The sequence below is a fragment of the Hippopotamus amphibius genome, chromosome X (genome assembly GCF_030028045.1).
Source record: "Hippopotamus amphibius kiboko isolate mHipAmp2 chromosome X, mHipAmp2.hap2, whole genome shotgun sequence".
In the NCBI taxonomy this organism is placed as follows: Eukaryota; Metazoa; Chordata; class Mammalia; order Artiodactyla; family Hippopotamidae; genus Hippopotamus; species Hippopotamus amphibius.
Window position 1 is genome coordinate 3,583,717 of NC_080203.1, and position 19,585 is coordinate 3,603,301.

Genomic DNA, 19,585 nt, shown 5'->3' on the forward strand with positions numbered 1-19,585 from the left:
GGGTCCGGAAGCCAGCAGCCTGTCCACGTCACCTGCCTTTTTGAGGCAATGGACACTAGAGAGAGGGCCAGCCACTGGCCACTGATAAGACTGACCTCCCCACTCTCATGCAGCCCAGAGAGGCTGGCCAATTCTCAAGTTTCAGAAGCCACTTCTGTTACCCCATTCCTGATTCCTAGGGGAGAAGCTCAGGGTCAAGCCTGTCTTCTGCTTCCACTGGGAATTCAGAGTGAGGGAGGCACCTGGCTGAATGACAGGCCCCTTCTGGCAAGGGACAGCTCAAACTTCCAGGAAAACAAGCACTCTCTCTGCAGGGCACCTCCTTTCCCCTCTAGGTATCCAGCAGGCAGTTGCAGGGGAGGGCGGGGAGCAAGACAGGGGCAAAACTCCAAAGCATGGAGAAAAGAGGAAGGGCAGAACTGATAAACCAAGCTTTGACGAAATAAGTCAAGGAAGACCAATGCCATTTAACATATATTTATTGAAATCTACTCGATGCAAGGCACTGTGCTAGATTTGGAAGGGGAATCAGACATGAAGGGCCACCCCTGTCTTCTAAGAGCTCACAATCTAACAGGTGGGGGAGGGTGGGGAGGGCGAAGCTCTAGTGCAAGGCTGAGTATAGTAAGTGCCATAGAACAGATGAGTTAAGGAGACTGGGGAGGAATGAGGAAAGAGTGCCAACAACCAAAATACGCACTGGGGCAGGACAGAGCTGTTCTCAGATCTGCAAGTAATGCTGAAGGCCATGTGTGTTTAAAGAGATCACTTCTACTTTTGAAAATAAACACCCAAACTGATGCAATGAGAACTACACAATGTAAGTCTACTAGTCATACAGAAGTTATCAATTCCCCAATCTGACGGATTTGCTGGAAGTAGCAAGACACTTCCAAAATAAAGAACAGGGTGGGTGGTGACTTAACTCATTTCCTGGGGCAAACATGGGGTCAGTACAGGAACAATGCCCAGACAGAAAAGCAATGGTCAAAGTCACTGAGACTAGGAGGCATAGATTTGTACCCATCTTAGCAAACAGAATACAGTACCACATTTAAAACAGGTGTTTACGACAGCCAGGTGGGACTTGGGACAGGAATGAGGGCCGGGTAGGACATGAGGAAAGCCAGCCATGTGATTCTTCTCAGGAAGCGGCCAAATGGGACAATGCAATTGCTCTTGACAGACTGCAAAAAGCAGAGACCCACTCAAGCTGGCTCAGGTCAAGGGAGTCTATGGCAGGCACACAAGTGGACCAGTGAGGGCAGTCGCCACAGATCCCAGAAGGTAACTGGGCCACGCCTCCCTTGCGGTGCTGGGGTGTCCAGCAGGAGCCCATAGATCTTCAAGCCAGTGCCGCCCATGGGGGCAACTCCTCTAAATCCCAGGTGGCGCCCTCTTCCTTCCAGCACCAATTAGAAACTTCTCTGTTTCCTTGTTTGCACTTCACAGTTGGAGAACCTGAAAGGTCTGCTCCATGTCTCCAGCTCTGTCGACCAGCTGCTGCCCTTGAGTCAGATGCTCAGTTCTGGTTGAATTAATGTGGCCTTGACAGGGTGGGGACCACATGGCACACAATGGGGCCGGAGCCCCAGGCACGTGGAATGCAACCCCAAGCACGAGAGATGCCCACTGTGACCGGATGGGGTTCATTCTGGAAACATGAGAGTGGGTATGACACAAGTAATCCACACAGTTAATCTTATTAAGCAGCAAAAGTGGTAAACAGTTACTTTCTTTTGAAAATTTCAGCAAGTATTCAAAACTTTAATAAAAGCAATGGAGGGTTTTTCAGAATATAAGAAAAGGACCTATTTTGAAGGAGAGCTGGCATTCTACATCACCCACCTGCTCTCTGTTTGCCTTGCAAAAGGAATACGTGTGATTAGAAAGAAAAATGAAATGAGGTAGATACACAAATGCATAGACAAGCACACACGACAGCAAGTCTGATCACATTTTGCATCTGATGTAGCAGTAGACCTAGAGAGTCCAAGGAAGTCCACCCCCCAGGGACCAGAGGCAAACACTGAACTTGGAGCAACTACAGGACACACGTTAAAGCCACAGAGAGAGCACGGACTTCACCCGCAAACACAGTGACGGAAAAGACGTGTTCACTCCGGCGCACGATTTGTTCGAGAGAAAATCATAGAACTGAGAATGGAACAAAGGAAAGGAGGGCATGACGGGATGCCAAGATGCGTGTCCTGGCTGGGGACAGTGGAGCGGTGACGACAATGCTAAGTTCTGCATCTGGATCCTTCATAAAACCTGGGCAAGACATGGCAGGTTTCTTCCAGGTAAGGGCGCCAGACTTGCCCCCCGGGGGATGCCAACATTCCTTACCAAATGACAGTTGTAGCAAATACGTCATAACAGCTTGAAAAGAGAAAACTGATGAGAGAAGGAAGTTGTGATTTCAGACACAGATTCACAACTACTGCAAGAATTGAGGCCCCCAGAACAGAAAGAATCGCTATGTAACAAGTGCTGTCAGCTTCTCTCCAGCCCGGGGGTCAGGATGGAGACATTGCAGAGAGCCACTGGTGTGGCCTGGGGGCCATTCCAGAGTACCTTCTGGCTAAGGTCACAAGGGTCACCGTGGGACCCTGCTTCCTAGCCTCAGTGGGCCTGTCAGAAGGGCGCCATTCTTTGGCAGGCCCACTAGTGCCCCCTCTACCTCGGGCACAGCTGCTGGGAAGTCATACTACAGCCCCGGTGAGGCTGACTTCTACCTGCGGGCTCTGCAGGCCGCTGGAGGGGCCAGGTTCCTGGCCAGCCCTTGCTGCTGTTCCTCCCGAGGGAGGCTGCTGAAAGTGACAACCCAGCCTCAGGATGATCAACCTTTATTTCTATGCCACACAGGCCATCGTCAGAAGGGCATCATTGCCCTCCAAACCCTTGTTTTTTTGTCCCTCCTGGGCAAGGCTGTTGCAAGTCACAGCCCACGCCTGGTGTGACCATCAGAGGGGCACAGTTGGTTTCCGAGCCTTTGCTCTGTCACCCCTCTTAGGTGTGGCTGCAGGAGGTGACGTCAGAACACATGGCTGAATTTCCCCCTAGTTGCCAAAAGCGGAAGCCACCAAACCGACCTCTTTCTAGTTCCAGAATCACTCTCTAGGAGGAAGATGCCATCCATGTGACGGTGTTAGTTGGGTGAGTCTTCTTGTGTTTGAGATGTCTCTTGGGTGGACCCGCTGCTCAAGCACTGAATCCACGCCGAGCACGGCCAAGGCTCCCAGGAGCTGGAAGGTTGGCCAGCTGCTGCCAAGACCAAGTTTGGACCACCCCATTGATCTAGGTGAGGCGCAGCCCTGCTGCTGAAGGCTAGGGCTATACTGAGGAATAGTCAGAGTGTTCTGGCCAATCCGAGATGGAAATTCCTCTCGAGTGCCTGAGTGGCCAGGTTGGATAGTCAAGCACTCCCCACAGACATGCAGAGTCTGCATCTTGGATGAGGAATGAGCCTGCGTCTCTGGCCCATTTCCATCCAGCCTGCCCACCTGGAGCATCCACCTTCTGGTGGGGCAGGGCTTTCAACTTTTCATTTGTAATTCAAATTCTAGAAGAAATTGTCATTGTCTCTAACTACTAAAGCAACGGAAGTTACGAACTGACAACAATGAATGCTTGGATATGTAAAAATCAAAAGCTTGCACAACAAAAATGTAATAAAACTGCTACAAAGAGCAAAGCAATAAAACTGGAAAAGAGATCATCACAATCGATATAGAAAGAACCACTGTATAAAGTCAATATATCCAAAGGTAACTTGATAACTGGTCAAAGGAGATGAGTGTACGATCTGCATGCAAAGAAACAGAAACAGTACTTTAAGTCATCACGTGAGAGAAAGAAGATGAGACTAGGAGTCAGGAGGCCTGGTTCCATCCCCAGTTCGGGTACTAATGAGTCATAGAACAACAGCGATAACCATGGTGATGATGGCAGATGACTTCACTGAGTGTGCACCTCCGTGCCAGGCGCGGCGTCGCCGTCCTCGCGGTAACCTTAGGCGGTAGTCCTGTGATCATCCCCACTTTACAGAGGTGGGAATGGAGGACTGGAGAAGTACCATCTAGGTCCCATATGAGGAGAGGCTATTGTTCCCGAAAAGGAGGTGTCACCTTACACTTGAGTCCTTGAGACGTCCCTGTTATTAGGGCAATACTCTCTCAACTACTCGATTTTGAATAAAATAGTGCTGCTTGAGGACAAGACCCATTAGCCCGAAACAAACCGCAGCTGATGCTAGTTTTGGATATGCCTGGGAGTCACCAGGTTGAATTGGTTTAAGAAAAAAGGAAACAAAAGAAATTTAACTCAGATTTAGTACTTCTTCTTAAGAGTATGACCTCACAATGACAAGTCTTCGATGCTTAAAAAAAAAAAAAAAAGCCTCTTAAAGGTCATTTAAAAAAGGAACACCTTAAGTGGTTGCAACCTGAAAAATGGCAACAATCATTCTAATGTTACAGGAACCTGTACTCATGGCTTGGGAGGCAATATCTAGTGAGAGCTTTGTGCAGGGATTGTCACAGTGCTACGTGGCACACAGCTTGGATGGATGGAAGTCATTGGATGTGTGCTTTGAAAATGATGACTCCAAAGGGGCTCTGAGGTTGGTGTTGACCGTGAGGTTACAAATTCATATGAGGAATTAGAATAAAATGATCTCATAGAACAGAGCTAGGGAAAAAAGGAATATTTTCTAAATTAATATATTATTCTATATAACATGTGACTTACAATATGTATGTATAACTAAATTAATAAATTAAATATTATAAGACATTTGATTATTCTATCTACAACCCTAAAAATTTGTAAATTCAAGTAGGCCAAAAAAACTTTGGGGCGATCCATTTTCTGTCGGGGAAAGTAGGGGTCACATTCTATGGACGCCATGGTTGAATAGCTCTGGGTCTCAGTTTCCCTGAAGGGGGAGCTTGGAGGAGAGGACTCGGCATCCCCAGCTTCACCCCCCACATCCAGGTTTCTCTTCTCTCCTCAGATTCAAGGCCTGTGGATTTAAATACCTTGAAGGTATTCAGTGACAGTTGAACCAGCCAAAATCAATCAGAATGGTAGCAGCTACTCTCTATAGGCAAAATGGGAAACACGAACACTTATAAATTGCTGGTGGCAGTATAAATTGGTTTCAACCTTTCTGAAGAGAAAATATATAAGCGCTACAAAACTGTTCATCTCCTTTGACTCCGCCCTCCCCCTCTAGGGACCCGGCCCCCGCAGGAATCCGCTGCCAGCCGTGGGGCCGCGGGCCTTCCCTACTCGTGGTGGCTCGGCTGATGCTTCTGCAGCGCCGACCGCCTCTTGAACACGCGGCCACACTCGCTGCACTCACAGCGTCTTGCTCCGCTGTGGGTCCTCCGATGGCGACTCAGGCCGGAGCTCCGGCGGAAGGCCTTCCCGCATTTGTCGCACTCGTAGGGTTTCAGTCCGCTGTGGATGCGCCGGTGTTTGATCAGGTCGGAGGGCCCCCGGAAGGCCTTGCCGCAGTCGCCGCAGGCGTAGGGCCGCTCCCCGGTGTGGATGCGCTGGTGCTCCAGGAGGCTGGAGCTCTGCCGGAAGGCCTTCCCGCACTGGCCGCACTCGTACGGCTTCTCGCCCGTGTGGATCCGCCGATGCTTGGTGAGCTCTGAGCTCCTCCGGAAGAGCTTGCCGCAGTGGGGGCAGCCGTAGGGCTTGGCCCCGCTGTGGATGCGCTGGTGCTCGGCCAGGCCATTGACCCCTCGGAAAGACTTGCCGCAGTCGTCGCAGTCGAAGGGCAGGTGGCCGGTGTGCATCCGCTGGTGCTTGAGAAGTTCCTGGCGATCCAGGAAATCCCTGCTACACGTCTTGCAGGTGAAGGGCTTCTCTGAAGTGTGCAGCTTCTGATGGCGAAAGAGGTGGGTGTTGACTTTGAAGGAGCGCCCGCATTCCTCACAGTCAAAGGGCTTCTCTCGGCTGTGGACGCGCAGATGCTGACTGAGGCCCGCATTCTTCTTGAACCTTTTCCCACATTCTTCACACTCGAAGGGCTTCGCCTCCCTCTCCATTTGCTCCTTCTTCTCCATGGCCTCGTCGACAGCCCGGCTGGGGCCCGGCTGGGGCTCTGCCACCACGTGGCTCTTCCGGTGCTCGTTGAACTCAGACACCCACCGAAAGACCTGCCCGCAATCGCAGCACTCCCAGCCCTTCTCCTCACTGTGAATTCGCTGGTGCTGCACGAGGAGGACCTTAAGCCGAAAGGCATCCCCACACTCTTTACACGCAAAGTGATGTTCTACAGGCAGATTCTGGGGGCTCCCTCCCCTCCCCTCAGAGTCCCCGTTCTGTTTGACCTCAGGGCTGGGCTCACTGGCCCTCGGGGAGCTCGTGGACGCCATCTCCTGTGACTGGGTGTCCTCACCCATCGGCGGCTGTTGGGTCCCCCAGATGCTTTCTGAAATGAAAACCATAAGTCACTGCAGTCTGCAGAGGTGGAATGAAGGAGGTTACTCTCCTTTATCAACAATCACTTTCCTCCTGAGACAGCTGATGAGCACCAGGCCTAGTGGCTGCCATGGCAGGATGGCAGGTCCTCACCCAACCGGACACAAGGACAGTAGATGGAAGGGGCGTAAGGGTCTGATTGCTGGGTGCTCCCTGTCAAGGTGATCGAGGAACAGTGACACCACTCCTTCCCCAAAGGCTCACCTGGGCCTCCCCTACGATGCCCTGACATTTCTTCAGGTTTCTTTTTTACTCACCTGAATGCTCAGCTCAATCCACGTTAGGGGATGGGTCTGACTTGCACCAGGTATGAGACCGAGTTCGGATTCAAAACAGGAACTCCTGGTCACGGAAAAAGAAACAGGCTATGGCAGCAGCCAGAGATGACATCAGGATGGGGCGGGAATGGTTGCAGGGCCTTTGGAGGGGAAAGCATGTCAATCCTCAAAGGCTGGGTTGGCTATTCCCCTAGGCAAGTAATTTATCCATTTCAGATGTTTCTTCCAACGATCAGCTCCTTCCAGGGGCTGCATGAAGCAAGCTCCGGGCCCACCCAGGTGGAGCACTAGCTTGTCTTCCTGATGAGCTGATCCTCCCTTCCCCCATCCATTCTTCTCAAGGTCTGCACACTGAACTTGGGATTCTTCCGTAACTGTCAAAGCTGACCCCTGGCAGTCCGTCCTCCTAAGAAGCCTCCCCACCTCACACGTGCAGCCTCTAATGGTGCAAAGGAGCTTGCTATGTCAACCTCTCTCAACGGTAAACTACAATAAAGTTGCCATGCACTTTATATAATTTGTGGGTTAAAAAAGTATTTAATTATAGTGGCCAGTTTGTTCTACTTTCTTTCCCACTAAAAGACTGAGGGGGCTTCTTTCCATGCCATTAGGAGTTGGGAGGGACACCTGCTACTTTGAGATGTCGGGTGTAGCAGACCCTCTGTATTTCGTTACAGCCCGTTCCCAGGGAGCATAAGCCCCTGGAAGGTGAGCTTGTGTACGGCTATGCCAGGTGCCTCTTACCCCACTCCCAGCTTCGCAGGACCATGAAGCTGGTGGCAAAGCTTGTGGAAGGGCTGGGGGCATCCTTACCCACAGAGGTCACGCTCCTCCAGTATGCCAGTGTCCTCTGCTCAGGGTCCAGCCTCAGCCACTCCCTTTGATGAGGTACTGTGCCACGTCGCCAAATGTCACCGAATCCTGAAAGAATTCCCAGGGATAATCTGTCCTTCCATCCATTCTAGAATGAGGCAAGGGCAGTGCCAGTAACCCTGACGATGAGAGGTAAGAGTCTGGAGTGAGTGTGCATTGCTAACATGGAAATATAACTATAAGCCTCAAGAAGTCCTAGAAAGAGAACCTGACCATGTGCCAGGAGACCTGAGCCGTGGCCCTGGCTCCCACTGTCTTCCCAAGGGATTTCAATTTCAGTTCAATCACTTTCTTGGATTGAAACTCAGCTCCCCCACCAGTACGATGGGAATTACAAGCCCAGTGGGCAACCATTCCTTGGCAGACTCTGGGGAGAGAAGCAAAGAGAGGGAGGGAAGGCAGCAGCTGGGGTTCAGGCCCTGTTGTGTGTCATGCTAGGGCGAGAGGCAAAGGCCAGAAGCAGGGAGTAGCAACAGATTCCCAGGCCAGGCTGAGCGAAGCACAGCTCTCCGGGGCCTCCAGCACCCCAAGGGGGCCTGCCAGGATTTGGTTTCCTGGGAATCCATCTTGGGGAAGGCCAAGACCCTGGGGGGCAGGCAGAGCTAAGGAAAGTGAAAAGAGCTGTAAGTGACAGCAACCCTGCCTCTGGGTCCTGTGGGGTGAGACTAACGATTTCCCTTGTTTTAAATCTTCTCGAGTCTTCTCTTGCACAGAGGCTGAGTGACAAGCCAGAGCACAGATATACCTAAGAAAATGTATCTCAGACACTGGGGAAAGTGGGCTGGCGGAGAATTGATACAGGCAGGCCAGAGGGAACCCAGACAAGACAAACGAATGTCAGCCCAGGCACAGACAGAAGACAAACTGAGACCGAGGGTGGCAGGGAGACTGGCTCTCAGAGACAGGTCGGCCACAGGCCTCCTAGTAGTAGGCCTTGGAGAGTTCAATGCTCACACTGCACAGAAAGGAAGCATCCCCAAAAGAACATCAGAAGAAATAACTAGGAAGTGAGCGATCCTTTTAAACTTTGTAGGGGCAACAAAAAACCAGACTGGGCTACTGGAGGGGAGAGAGGTGACAGAGCAGGAGCCCGGGCTTCCTGGTTAGCAGTAAGGCCCTCTAGGGCCACACTCCACCCCAGTGAGACAATCCACCAGGTGATAGCTTGCAGACAAGAATGTTTCTGTGATACATTTGACAAAATGAAAAGTTGAACAAAATAGCTGGAAAAAGACGCCTCCAAAAAAAAAAATATCTTCAAAGACTAAACTGCTAAATAAAAGATCTGAATCACACGTGCAAGTTGCCTTTTTCTGTTGGATCCCACCACAGGTGTGCATGCATCGCAGGCCTCCCACTTCAGTGAGTTCACAGAAACAGGAATACAGTTTCCGTTCTGATGTCAGGTCAATTTGGTTCACAGCTAAATGAAAAGGAAGCATTTTTACACTAGCTCAAGGAGTACAGAACCCAGATACTCCAGAAATACTTTCACGTAAAATTAGATGTTATATTAAAAGAGATGGACAGAGACTTCCACTCCTGGCCATGATGGAGTAAAAAGGAACAGATTTAATTTCCTGCCATAAATAAGTAGAAAACTGGACAAAGTAGATGTGAAACAACAGTTTTTAGATATTGGACAGCAGGCAGCACAAGATCATGACCCTTGGGAGAAGAGAACCAATGAGGTGAGCTTTATCAGTGTCCCAGATCTCTTTCTGGAGGCAATTTCCAGATTGACAGTATATAGAAGGGAGACCCAAACAGAGCTTGGTGGCTTTATTATCAACACAGTTCAGTGTTCAGGGAAGCTGAGGCAGAGCAGAGTTCCAGAAAGGAGGGAGCTATGCAGAAAAAAGAGCTCCAAAAAATCTGCACAAGGCTCCCCTTGAGTCTTTCTTGATTACTAAGCCATGAATGCATAGACTGAAACTCCCAAAGACTAGGAAAAGAATGACCAGGAAGTTTTAAGCTGAACAATTCCTAGGACACACAAAGGTAGAGAGATGTTTAGGTTCCAACCAGCCAGAGCAGAGAGTCCTCAGTGATCACCTAGGGTATACAGTAGAGAATCAGAGGGGCCATGCCTTAGTAGTAGGACTGATCTATCCCTGGAGCCACAGCTACCCTGGATCTGCTCTAGAAAAACTTAAAAGTAGGCTTTGAAGGGATGAAACTGCTCCACAAATAACCACCTCCCAAAACAAAGTCCAACACTTTTCACAGTGAAACAACAAAATCCAGACACTCAACAACATAATCTCTACAATGTTCAACTTCCAACTAAAAAAATAAGTAATGCCAAGAAGCAGGAAAATGTGACTCATGGAAAGGAAAATAATGTCAATAGAAACACTCAGAAATGATCCCTGACAGAACTCACAGACAAGGATAACAGCTAGTTTAACAATGTATAACTATTCAAAGAAAAACAGGAACATAATGTAAGAAATGGATGATATAAACAAGAACCAAATGGGACTTATTGAGGTGAAAACTATAATACTTAAAATGAAAATTTTGTCAGGTATGATAAGCAGCAGATTAGACATAGCCCTCTCCCCCAAAAAAGATTAGAAAATTTGAAGACACAGCAATAGAAATTATCCCAAATGAAGATAAGAGAGGAAAAAATGTTTAAAAAACAGAGTCTCAGTGATTTGGGGGTAATAGAAACTGGTCTAACACATATGTAACTGGAATCTGAGAAGATGAGGAAAAGGAGGAGGGGGATGAAGCTATAATTGAAGAAATACTGGTTAAAGTTTATTATTTTCTAAATTTGATGAAACCTAGATCCAAGAAGCCCAACCACCCCCTAGCAAGTCTAAACAAAGAAACAAAAAACAACTCCCCCCCCAAACCCACATGTGTACACTAAGACACATTGTAATCATATTGCTGAAAACTAGTGATAAAGAGAAAATCTTAAAGCAGCCAGAGGAAAAAAAGATGTTGTATACAGAGTAGCAAAGATAAGAATAACTGCTGACTTTTCATCAGAAAATGTGCAAGCCAGAGAACAAATGAATGACATTTTCAAAGTGCTAAAGGAAAAAAAAAAAAGAAAACATGTCGACTGAGAATTCTATATTCAGGGAAAGTATCCTTCAGAAACGAAGGCAAAATAAAAACTTTTTTAGACAAAGAAAAGCTGAGAGAATATGTCACCAGCAGACCTGTACTACAATACATATTAAAGAAAGCTCTTCAGGTGAAGGGAAATGATACCAGATGGAAACTTGGATCCCAAGGGGATGAAGAGCAGCAGGGATGGAAATACATGTGGAAATATAAAACACTTTTACTTCTCTCATTTTTAAATCTTTAAGAGATAACTGAACGTTTAAAGCAAAAACAATAAGGTAGTGTGGGGTTTATAACATATGTGGAAATAAAATGTACGATTGTGTGCTTTACAAAGCCCTCCAAGACTCTGATGCATGCCAATAGTGGAGATAAAATACAATTCTAAAAAATAATCCAAAAGAAGAAAGGTAAAAAACAAAGGAAAAAGAACAGGTGGGGCAAATAGAAACAAATACCAAGAGGCAAATTTAAACACAACCATATGGATACTTAAGTTAAATATAAATGGACTAAATATACCAATTACTATGCAGAGAGCATCAGATCGTATTTTTTAAATAAACGAGACTCAACTATATGCTGTCTACAAGAAATGTTAAACATAAATACTTTAAATGTAAAGACAGAGATAGGTTAAAAGTAAAAGGATGGAAAACAATATACTATAACCAACAGGAAGAGTCTCAATAATCCCAATGTCATAAAAACAGGAGGGAGACCTTCCTGAAGAATGCTAGAACTCAGAGCTGGAAGAAAACTGGAGAGCTTAAGTATAAAATCAACAGGTAGTAAGAGACAAGAAAAAACCATAGAAAAAAAGAAAAATAAGTAAATTAAAATGAAAAAGAAATCAACAGGTGGCCAATGCAGGATGACACACAGTGGATTACAAAAACTTGAATCCTCCTTCAAAGAATATTACAGACATACAGTAGCTGTTTATTAAAAAATCCAAAGAGTGTAGGGGAAGGGGAGTGAACAGTATATATTTGCGTTTTAGGAGAAAAAAGGAGTAAACTGAGAATGACTCACAGCTAATGAGCACATCTAGACTGCAATGTGTGCCACCCTGGGGTAGAGTCCAGGTTGAGAAAGGTCTTCTGCTTTCTGTTTCTGTAATGAATTTTTAGTAACCAAGCTGCATTTCTCTGGTAATCAGAAAAGAACAGCAATTTTAAAAGATTTCAGTCGACTCTGGATAAGAAAGATGCTCAGCATGCAAAGAGGACAGGGCTGAGGCCAAGAAGACAACAGGGAGCGGCCCTTGAAGCTGGGCAACATTCCGGGGTGCCCACACAGCCAAGGCAGGCACAGTGGAGCAGGGCTGGCAGGAATGTGTGGGCAGTCCCAGAACGCTTAGAGGCAAGTCCACGGGATTGTGACTTCCTGGGATCATCCCCCGAAGCTATCAGCATCCTGACAGGTGTAAGCAGAAGGCCTCCTTTGGCCCCAATGTCCACAGAAACCCTATTTCCGTCTTTAAGCGGCTACCCAGCACAGGTGCTCCCCAATGTGTGAGGGAAGCCCCAGGTGCCCAGCAGCCAAGCCCTCTGTATCCCACTGTCACGTGGGCAGGGCACCCTCAGAACAGTTGGATTCTTCCTGGTATACATTTGATGTCTGGTTTGACTTTGGCTTCCAATACAAAATGAACTGGTTACAGGTTACTTACACAATTCATTCTAAAAAATTCACTTCCAATTGACATTGAGGTTTTGCTGCCAAGTGGAATGGAGAGGAGAACATCTCACCTTCACCTTCTGAGGAAGATGGTCTGTTACAAGCCTCGTCTCACTGCCCTCGGGCTAGAGACCTAAGGCCTTAACCCCACTAAGGCCCTGGCTGGGCCACCAGACCCATGTACTGCGCCCGCACGCCCCAGCCATTCCTTCCAGACACGCGGCCTTCGTCCTGCCTGAAACATGCCAAGGCAGTACCCCTCAGAGCCTCTGAACCTGCCTCAGGTGGCTCCTTCGAAGAACTCGAGCCTCACTCAAGTGTCACCACCTCCAAATGTCTTTACTCTCCAGCCCCATCATGGTTTACTTATGACACTTTTCACTACCTAAAATTTATCCATCCTCCGAAATTCATTGTTTTAACCTGATTCCCCCTGGGGGAAATGTCACCTCTCACAGGACAGGGCCCTTCTCTTTCTTGATTATCCCTGAGTCCCCAGCATCTGCAGCAGCTCCTAGCACTCAGTGGGCACGTGAGGAACTGTGGGAGAGGGGTGTATTAAATGCAGCAAACTTCCATTAAGAGAGCACCTACTATACGTTTGGCACTGTGCTTCTCCCTTCACATAATGTAACTATCGCCACCTATAGTCATTCCCGCTTCCATTTTACAGAGAAGGAAGACATGGATCTGAGAGGTGAGCTAACTTTTCTAAGGTCTAGCTCCCAAGATTGGAGACATTTCGAACCACACCAGAGAAGAAGGAAGTAATATGCCACCAGGTAATATCTAACACCAGGCCTTATCCAAAGTCCAGGCAGCCACTGAGTGTCCTCAAAGCCTAATGGTACATATGGGTTTAGGGGACTGGCTTTAAATCCTTCTATGAACACGCCATTGCAGACCCTCCCTGCACAATAGATACACCCGTCATTCTCTCTCTCTCTGTTTTTCCAAGCCACCCACATTCAATCGAGCAGGTCCTCCTGAAGTGTTCCCGCTTAATCAAGCGGGTCCTATTACAGTGTTTTCACTTAACTGGCATGATTCACTGTTGAAGTCCTGGAGCCACAACCCCCAAGGGAATTGTTACCTATCCTTTCCTGTGTAGCAATAGGACTGGCCTTTCCTGTACCAGGTATGCCCAGGGGACTTAACCCAAGCACACTTCAGATCACTACTCACAGTAACAGAGCCCATGGACACACAGAGACCATTTCGAAGGTGTTCATAAAAACGGGATGGAAAAAGTGAGCCCCGCTTTCACAAAAGGAAGCTAAACTCTGCATAATGAACCAGGTATATGGGGTAAAAGCCTTATGAGATGCAAAGGAAGATCATTAAAAAAGATAATGCACATTAATCCCGCTTCAGGTACAAATAAAATCATCTGCCCTGAAAACAATCGGATAATTCAGAAGCCGTGTGCCCAACTGATCCATTTTGAAATGGTGGAACGAATCTGGAAAAGAAGCTGGACTCCATGACAAAAGTGACACATACAGGTTTCTACTGCCTTCCAAAAGTGGGCCTTGGGAGATCAAGGTCAAAGCAATTCCAGGCACAATATGAAAACCACTGTAGTGTGCCCGATGGATACAGAGGGTGATCCTGACCGTGAATGTGAGGCACTTTCACTCAGCAATGGGAAAGCATGCCCCACATCTTGTAAGTGCGCTCCTTCACTCAACCGGGAAAGGGAAGTTGGTAGAAAGACTATGGGAAAACAAATCTCTGCCTCTTAATATGAACGATATTATCTTCCTTCTTTAAGTGAGATCTGAAGTACAGTCTATCGACTCTATGCTCCCAGACAGTGGAGGCCCTATCAAGGTTGACTGCGGATTCCACCCTGGACCGAGCCAAGTGCCACAGACACTGCAGCTGCTTTACGGACATGTTTCTGAAAAATCATGCTTCCTAAAACATGAGAGTTCGTGCGAGTGAACAAATGTTCCTGATATGTGCTTTAGGTGGCAATGTAAATTTTAACCAACTTATTTAAATCCAATTTTCCATACTGAATCAGACACATTGAGAACCAAAATAATCATTTCACTTTGATTTGAAAGAACAGAAATTAACAGTTGAATCCAATGGAGACAAAAGCCAACATATGTCACACACACAAAAACAGTGAATAATCAGGTGTCTCCTGGTCACCTTTGAGCTCAGGACCCCTCCTTAGAGTTTCTGGCTGTTAGGAAAGGTCACTTCTGAGCCTCACAGATTAGCATTAGACTGATTCCATGGCACCAGCAGCCAAGCAACCTGCTCAGCAGGTGCCACCCTCCCCGGGCTGTGGGGGCAGGGGAGAGGGAGCAAGGCTATCCAAACTCATCTACATGGCAGCTTCCAGAAACTTCAAAGGGGTGTCAGAAACACCTAGACTCCCTGGAGTACCTAGGTAAGGACCTGAAACAGAATGTCCTCAGGCCCCAGAAGACAACAGGTGTCTCATGGTGTTCGTTTCAGTTCTGGGCCAGAGCATAAATGCCCTGGAGGGAATCTTTAGAGGTCACACGAGAGACTGCACTCTCCATCATCTAATTCAGATGGGTGCCTTCAGCTCCCTCTTGCACCTCTAACTGTAAAGCACCCTATGAATCACTTGGATTCCCAATTCTCCTTACTGGATATCTGTTCTCCCTTGAGTTATGTTGCTTAGATCGAGAGAACTATCTCTGGGCAAGGATGGTCCAACGACACTGGCATACAGAAAAATATCAGTGCTTCCAGAACCGAAACAATACTTCTCCCCATCTTGCATCCCCATGGGGTCTTCTAACAGCATAGCCAGCTTTAAGGCCAGCAGACATGGTCTATAAACATCCAGATCTGCCCCAAAGAGACATGGAGGGATGGCACTGTGTCTCAGAACAATTCTGAGTGATCAGTCAGGCAGGTAAGGGCCCACCTGTTGGACTGCAATAATTTGGGGGTATAGAGGCAGAGTTGGGTACACCTTCTGGGAACGTGTCTTTTTTGGGTCATGAATGCTCAACCAAAGGACAGGCTGTGAGACTGAACACACTGCTGAGACCCCAATCCACCCGAGTCAGGCAAGGTTGGGACCCTGAGCGGAGCCCCTGGGCTGGAGCTGGGCTTAGCCTTCACCGGCTCTCAACCCGTCCCACCAGGACGTGGCTACAAAGGCCCCATTTGGGCCCGCCCTGTACTGTGCAAATGCACTGCTACTAGAAGTGAATCCTAAGGGGCCAAAAGAGAGGGTGTTTCACCAGGGAAGTCTGTTTCTCTCGGGATGTTTGCCTCTGTGTGTGCCTTTTTCTGTGTGCGTGGGTGGGAGGCATCTATCTACGTCTTCCCTAGTTTTCCTCTCTCACTCTGCCTGGGCACCTGTCCCTCTCTGTTTAGGTTTCCATTTTCTTTGCCTCCTATAAAAAGCCAGAAGGTAGACCAGAAGGGGATTTTGTAGTGTTTGTTGTACTTAATTGAGGGAAGGTTTATGTTCCCATTTCCCCAAGATGCATGGTATCTTACTGAAAATCAAAATAAATTGTAAGTATAGTTTCGTTTAAGTTACACTGCCCTGGATGTGAATGATTCTAAAGGGGAGTGGGGGATGCTGTGCAAATCCCAAGGGGCCCTGGGCCAGTTGGGGAGCCCAGGGAAGTTAGGGCCAGGGCTGGGTGGGTGGGTTAGAACCCTGGCTTGGGATTTGCGAAGCACTCAAGGGGCAGAGTAGCTGGTGTAGGTAGGGACAAGAAATCTGCTTTTTCAACCAGCACTCAGGAGACTGGGATGCGGACCTGTGTCTTAGCACTGGGCCCGTCTGGAATCTGGTGCTCATCAGACAGGATTCTGGCCCATGAGCCTCCTGAATGGGATTCCACTCTTTGTGCTGATTGTCAGGTTTCTGGGAAGAGAATTCACACTTTCTAGTGATTTTCTAAGGGGTCTCTCACCCAAAGAAGGCTGAAAATCACTGTTCAATAGAATTCTAAATGTAGATCCTAAGACATTTGGGGGGAATGGATTGGACTGTGCCAGGCACTGTGCAAGCTGCTTCTTCTTAAAGGCCGAGTGGGGGAGGGAGGATGGGGGTGGGGTGAGGCAGCATTAGTACCCGGGGGGGGGGGGGGGCTGTTCTAGCAATCCCATCTGAAATCCTTTGGTAAAAGAAAGATGCCGGGTCTGAGGTTGAAGAGGAAATATTTCACTGACCAAAGAGACTGGAGGGGGCTGGTGGCCCTGGCTGGGCCAACACTGGCTGGAGGGTGTCAGTTGGAACAGGGTGGGACCTCTGGGAAGAGGGCCAGGAATTTTGGGGGGGGGGGTGTTTGAAAGGGACCAGGGGCTTTGGGCGGCAGGCGACTGTGTGGGGGGGAGGATAGAAAAAGACATGTAATTAATCACCCAAATATAGACTAGAAGAGGCAGCAAAGGAGTTTGGGGGGGGGGCACTGGAGCGGGAGATGGTGGCCCCAGAAGGGCGACAGAATAACCCTGTTCAGATCTAGGGCCTTGAGCTCGTTTTTCACCCAGCAAGGGCTGCCCCTCCCCCTCCTTCACAGCACTTGGGCTCTAGGCTACTCCCCCCCACCCTCCCCGCCAAGCTTAGGCTCGACCCCCACCCAAAAGGAAAGGAGGGACTCCCCTAGCAGGAACCGTCCCCAGTACACCCACCCTGCATCTCTGACTGCTGTTCAGCCCCTCCCCCAGACCGGGTAAAAGCCCTTTAACACCCCCCAACGCCCCCTCCCACTTGGCCTCCTCTGCGCTTGGGGTGGGGGGGTCCCCTCTTCCCACAGTGGCCAGTTCCCATCCCCTAGCGTCACCGCAAAAGCAGCCTAGGCCTCGGCACTTGCAGGGATTCCCGCCCCTGACCGTCGACCCTGCCCGCCGCGGGAAGGCCTTCGGCCTCTTCGTACTCGCCATCCGGGACACGTCCCCAGCTCCAGCTGGCCCCAGGGCCGAGCAGCTTCCCGTGGGAACAGAGACACCCCCCAACAAGGCATGGCCGCCCCCTGCCCCCTCACCGCACACTTTCTGGAACACTCACCCCAGTTCTGCACACTCTCTTGGGCCGCCCCCTGCACATCCTCCCGCGGCCCAAACAATCACCCGGGCCCCGCACATTCATCCGCGGCCCCCAGCACATCCTCTCGCGGCCCGCACGCTCATCCTGGCTTCGCACACCCTCCCAGGCCCCGCGCACATCCTCTTGCGGCCCGCACGCTCACCCCGGCCCGGCGGCGGCCGATGCGCTGCCCTCGGCGGAGCGGCGCTGACGCGGCCCAGGCCCGGCGTGGCAGGAAGCGCCACGGAGCCACAAGCGCCAGGCCGAGCCCAGCAGCCCCGCGGCGCGTTTCCGGAGCCGCGGGCGCCGCCGTGGGTAGTGGGAGCGCGAGGTCCCGCCCCGGCTCCGGCCCCGCCCGGCCTGCCGGTCTCGATTGGCCCGGAGAGGGGGCGGGGCTGGAGGGGGCGGGGTTGAGCCCCCGGGGGCGGGTCAGGCCAGACCCCAGGAGAGCAGCTCGCGCTGGCCAGGTGCTTGCGTTAGGCGGGAGGAGTGGACTGAATGTACTAACGAATGAATGAATGAACTAGCGAATGAACCGACAAGCCCACAAAGGAGGGAACCAAGAAATGGACAGGAACCCTCCCCCTTGGGCGCCTTTTGGACGAGAATATGGGTGGGGGGATGAGAACGGAGGGAGAGGCAGAGCAAAGCAAGCCCCCACTGGAGGGGTCAAAGCCCCTCATTCAGTCAGGGGTGCCGTGAGCCCTCGCCGTGCCAGGCACTGAGAATACAGCTGTGAGCAAAACCAGGCTGCCTCCCTGCCTTCAGGGGGCGCGCATTTGGCGCCCAAGAGCTCCTGTGAGTAGGTGTTTGTGTGTGTGTGTGTGTGTGTGTGTGTGTGTGTGTGTGTGTGTGCGCGCGCGGGCGCCCCCACGTGCTCAGGTAAAGGTGGAGGGGAAAGTCACTTGGGCTAAGTTCAAAATAGCAGGTCATACTATGAAGGGAAAAGAACAGGATTCTTGTATCGGCGGTTCTGCTAGCCACTTTCAGGTGAATTTCTGCCAGTCAACAAAGATCTAGGAAGCTGCTGCGCCCTGCAGTGTGCTAAGCCCACTGATTCTTTCTTGAAGATTCCTGTTTCATAAGGAATACAATAATAAACAATGGTCAACAAACAACAGACAAGAATGATCAGAGCTGTGAAGAACATCAATTAGGCTGGCGTTTGGGAGTGATGGGTGGGGAACTTCAGTGAGGCTACGGGTGATATGAGACTTGAATGACAAGAAGGACTCAGCCTTGTGAAGGTTGTTGATAAGAAGAGCATCCACGGGTAAAAGGAATAGCAAGTGCAAATTCCCTGTGATAGGAACCAGTTGAGCATATTCTACAATCAAAAGGAAAATTCTGGAGAGCAGTAAGCCAAGGGGAAAAGAGCCACATTACAGGTGTGAAGCTGGGCACTGAAATTAAGTCTGTCTTCCTCATTTTTTATTAATATACATTTATTGTTTTATTACTGATAATGATTATAACCAACTTCTTAAGTATTCTTGTAACAATTTTATCTATTAGATGCTACCAACTTTCTTATTTACTTCCACATTTTATTGTGAACACTTTGCAACATGTACCAATCACCAATATTTACAATTAACATTACGCTATACTTGCGTGATTGCAGTCATCCTTATTTTACTGATCCATTTCAAAGCATCAATAAGTTGCAGACTACAAGCACACTTCACCCCTTAACACTCCAGCATGCGTAGCATTACCTAGATATCAATATCTGTTTACTGTTCTTTTTTGTTTTTTTGAGGTAAAATTTACATACTTTGAAATGCACATATCTTAAGTGCCCCATGCAGTGAGTTTTGACAACTGCATACACCAAGCTCTTGTCAAGATAATGAACGTTATCAACGCCCCAGAAATTTCCCTTGTGCCCATTCTCAGTCAGTCCCCACCACAATTCCACACAGAGGCAACAACTGTTCTAAATTTTTTCCATCTTAGATTACTTTCTCATATTTGAGAACTTCGTATGAATGAAATCATATGGTATGTACTATTTTGTGTCTAGTTTCTTTCATTCAGTATGATGATTTTGAGATTTATCTATGTTGTTTAACGTGTTGCTTCTTTCATTTCATTACTGAGTAGTGTTCCATTGTCTGGA

General features: G+C 48.9%; 1 protein-coding gene across 2 annotated transcripts; it reads right to left on the reverse strand.

The window, feature by feature from the left end:
* Positions 1-467: 467 nt before the first annotated feature.
* On the reverse strand, positions 468-17,750 carry ZNF275 (zinc finger protein 275). Of its 2 annotated transcripts, none has more exons than XM_057717326.1 (4): positions 17,627-17,750; positions 7,590-7,697; positions 6,756-6,840; positions 468-6,448 (listed from the first exon to the last, which is right to left on the reverse strand). In XM_057717326.1, exon 4 carries the CDS (start codon positions 6,417-6,419, stop codon positions 5,292-5,294), a length of 1,128 nt encoding a protein of 375 aa, XP_057573309.1. In that variant the 5' UTR covers positions 6,420-6,448; positions 6,756-6,840; positions 7,590-7,697; positions 17,627-17,750; the 3' UTR covers positions 468-5,291. The 2 variants fall into 2 exon arrangements, with proteins under 2 accessions (XP_057573309.1, XP_057573310.1); XM_057717327.1 differs by lacking the exon at positions 17,627-17,750 and adding an exon at positions 11,775-11,856.
* Between the last annotated feature and the right edge of the window lie 1,835 nt (positions 17,751-19,585).

What these genes read in the sequence shown, in the direction of transcription:
- ZNF275 (XM_057717326.1), bottom strand. Translation starts at nt 6,419, where the DNA reads ATGGGTGAGGACACCCAGTCACAGGAGATGGCGTCCACGAGCTCCCCG.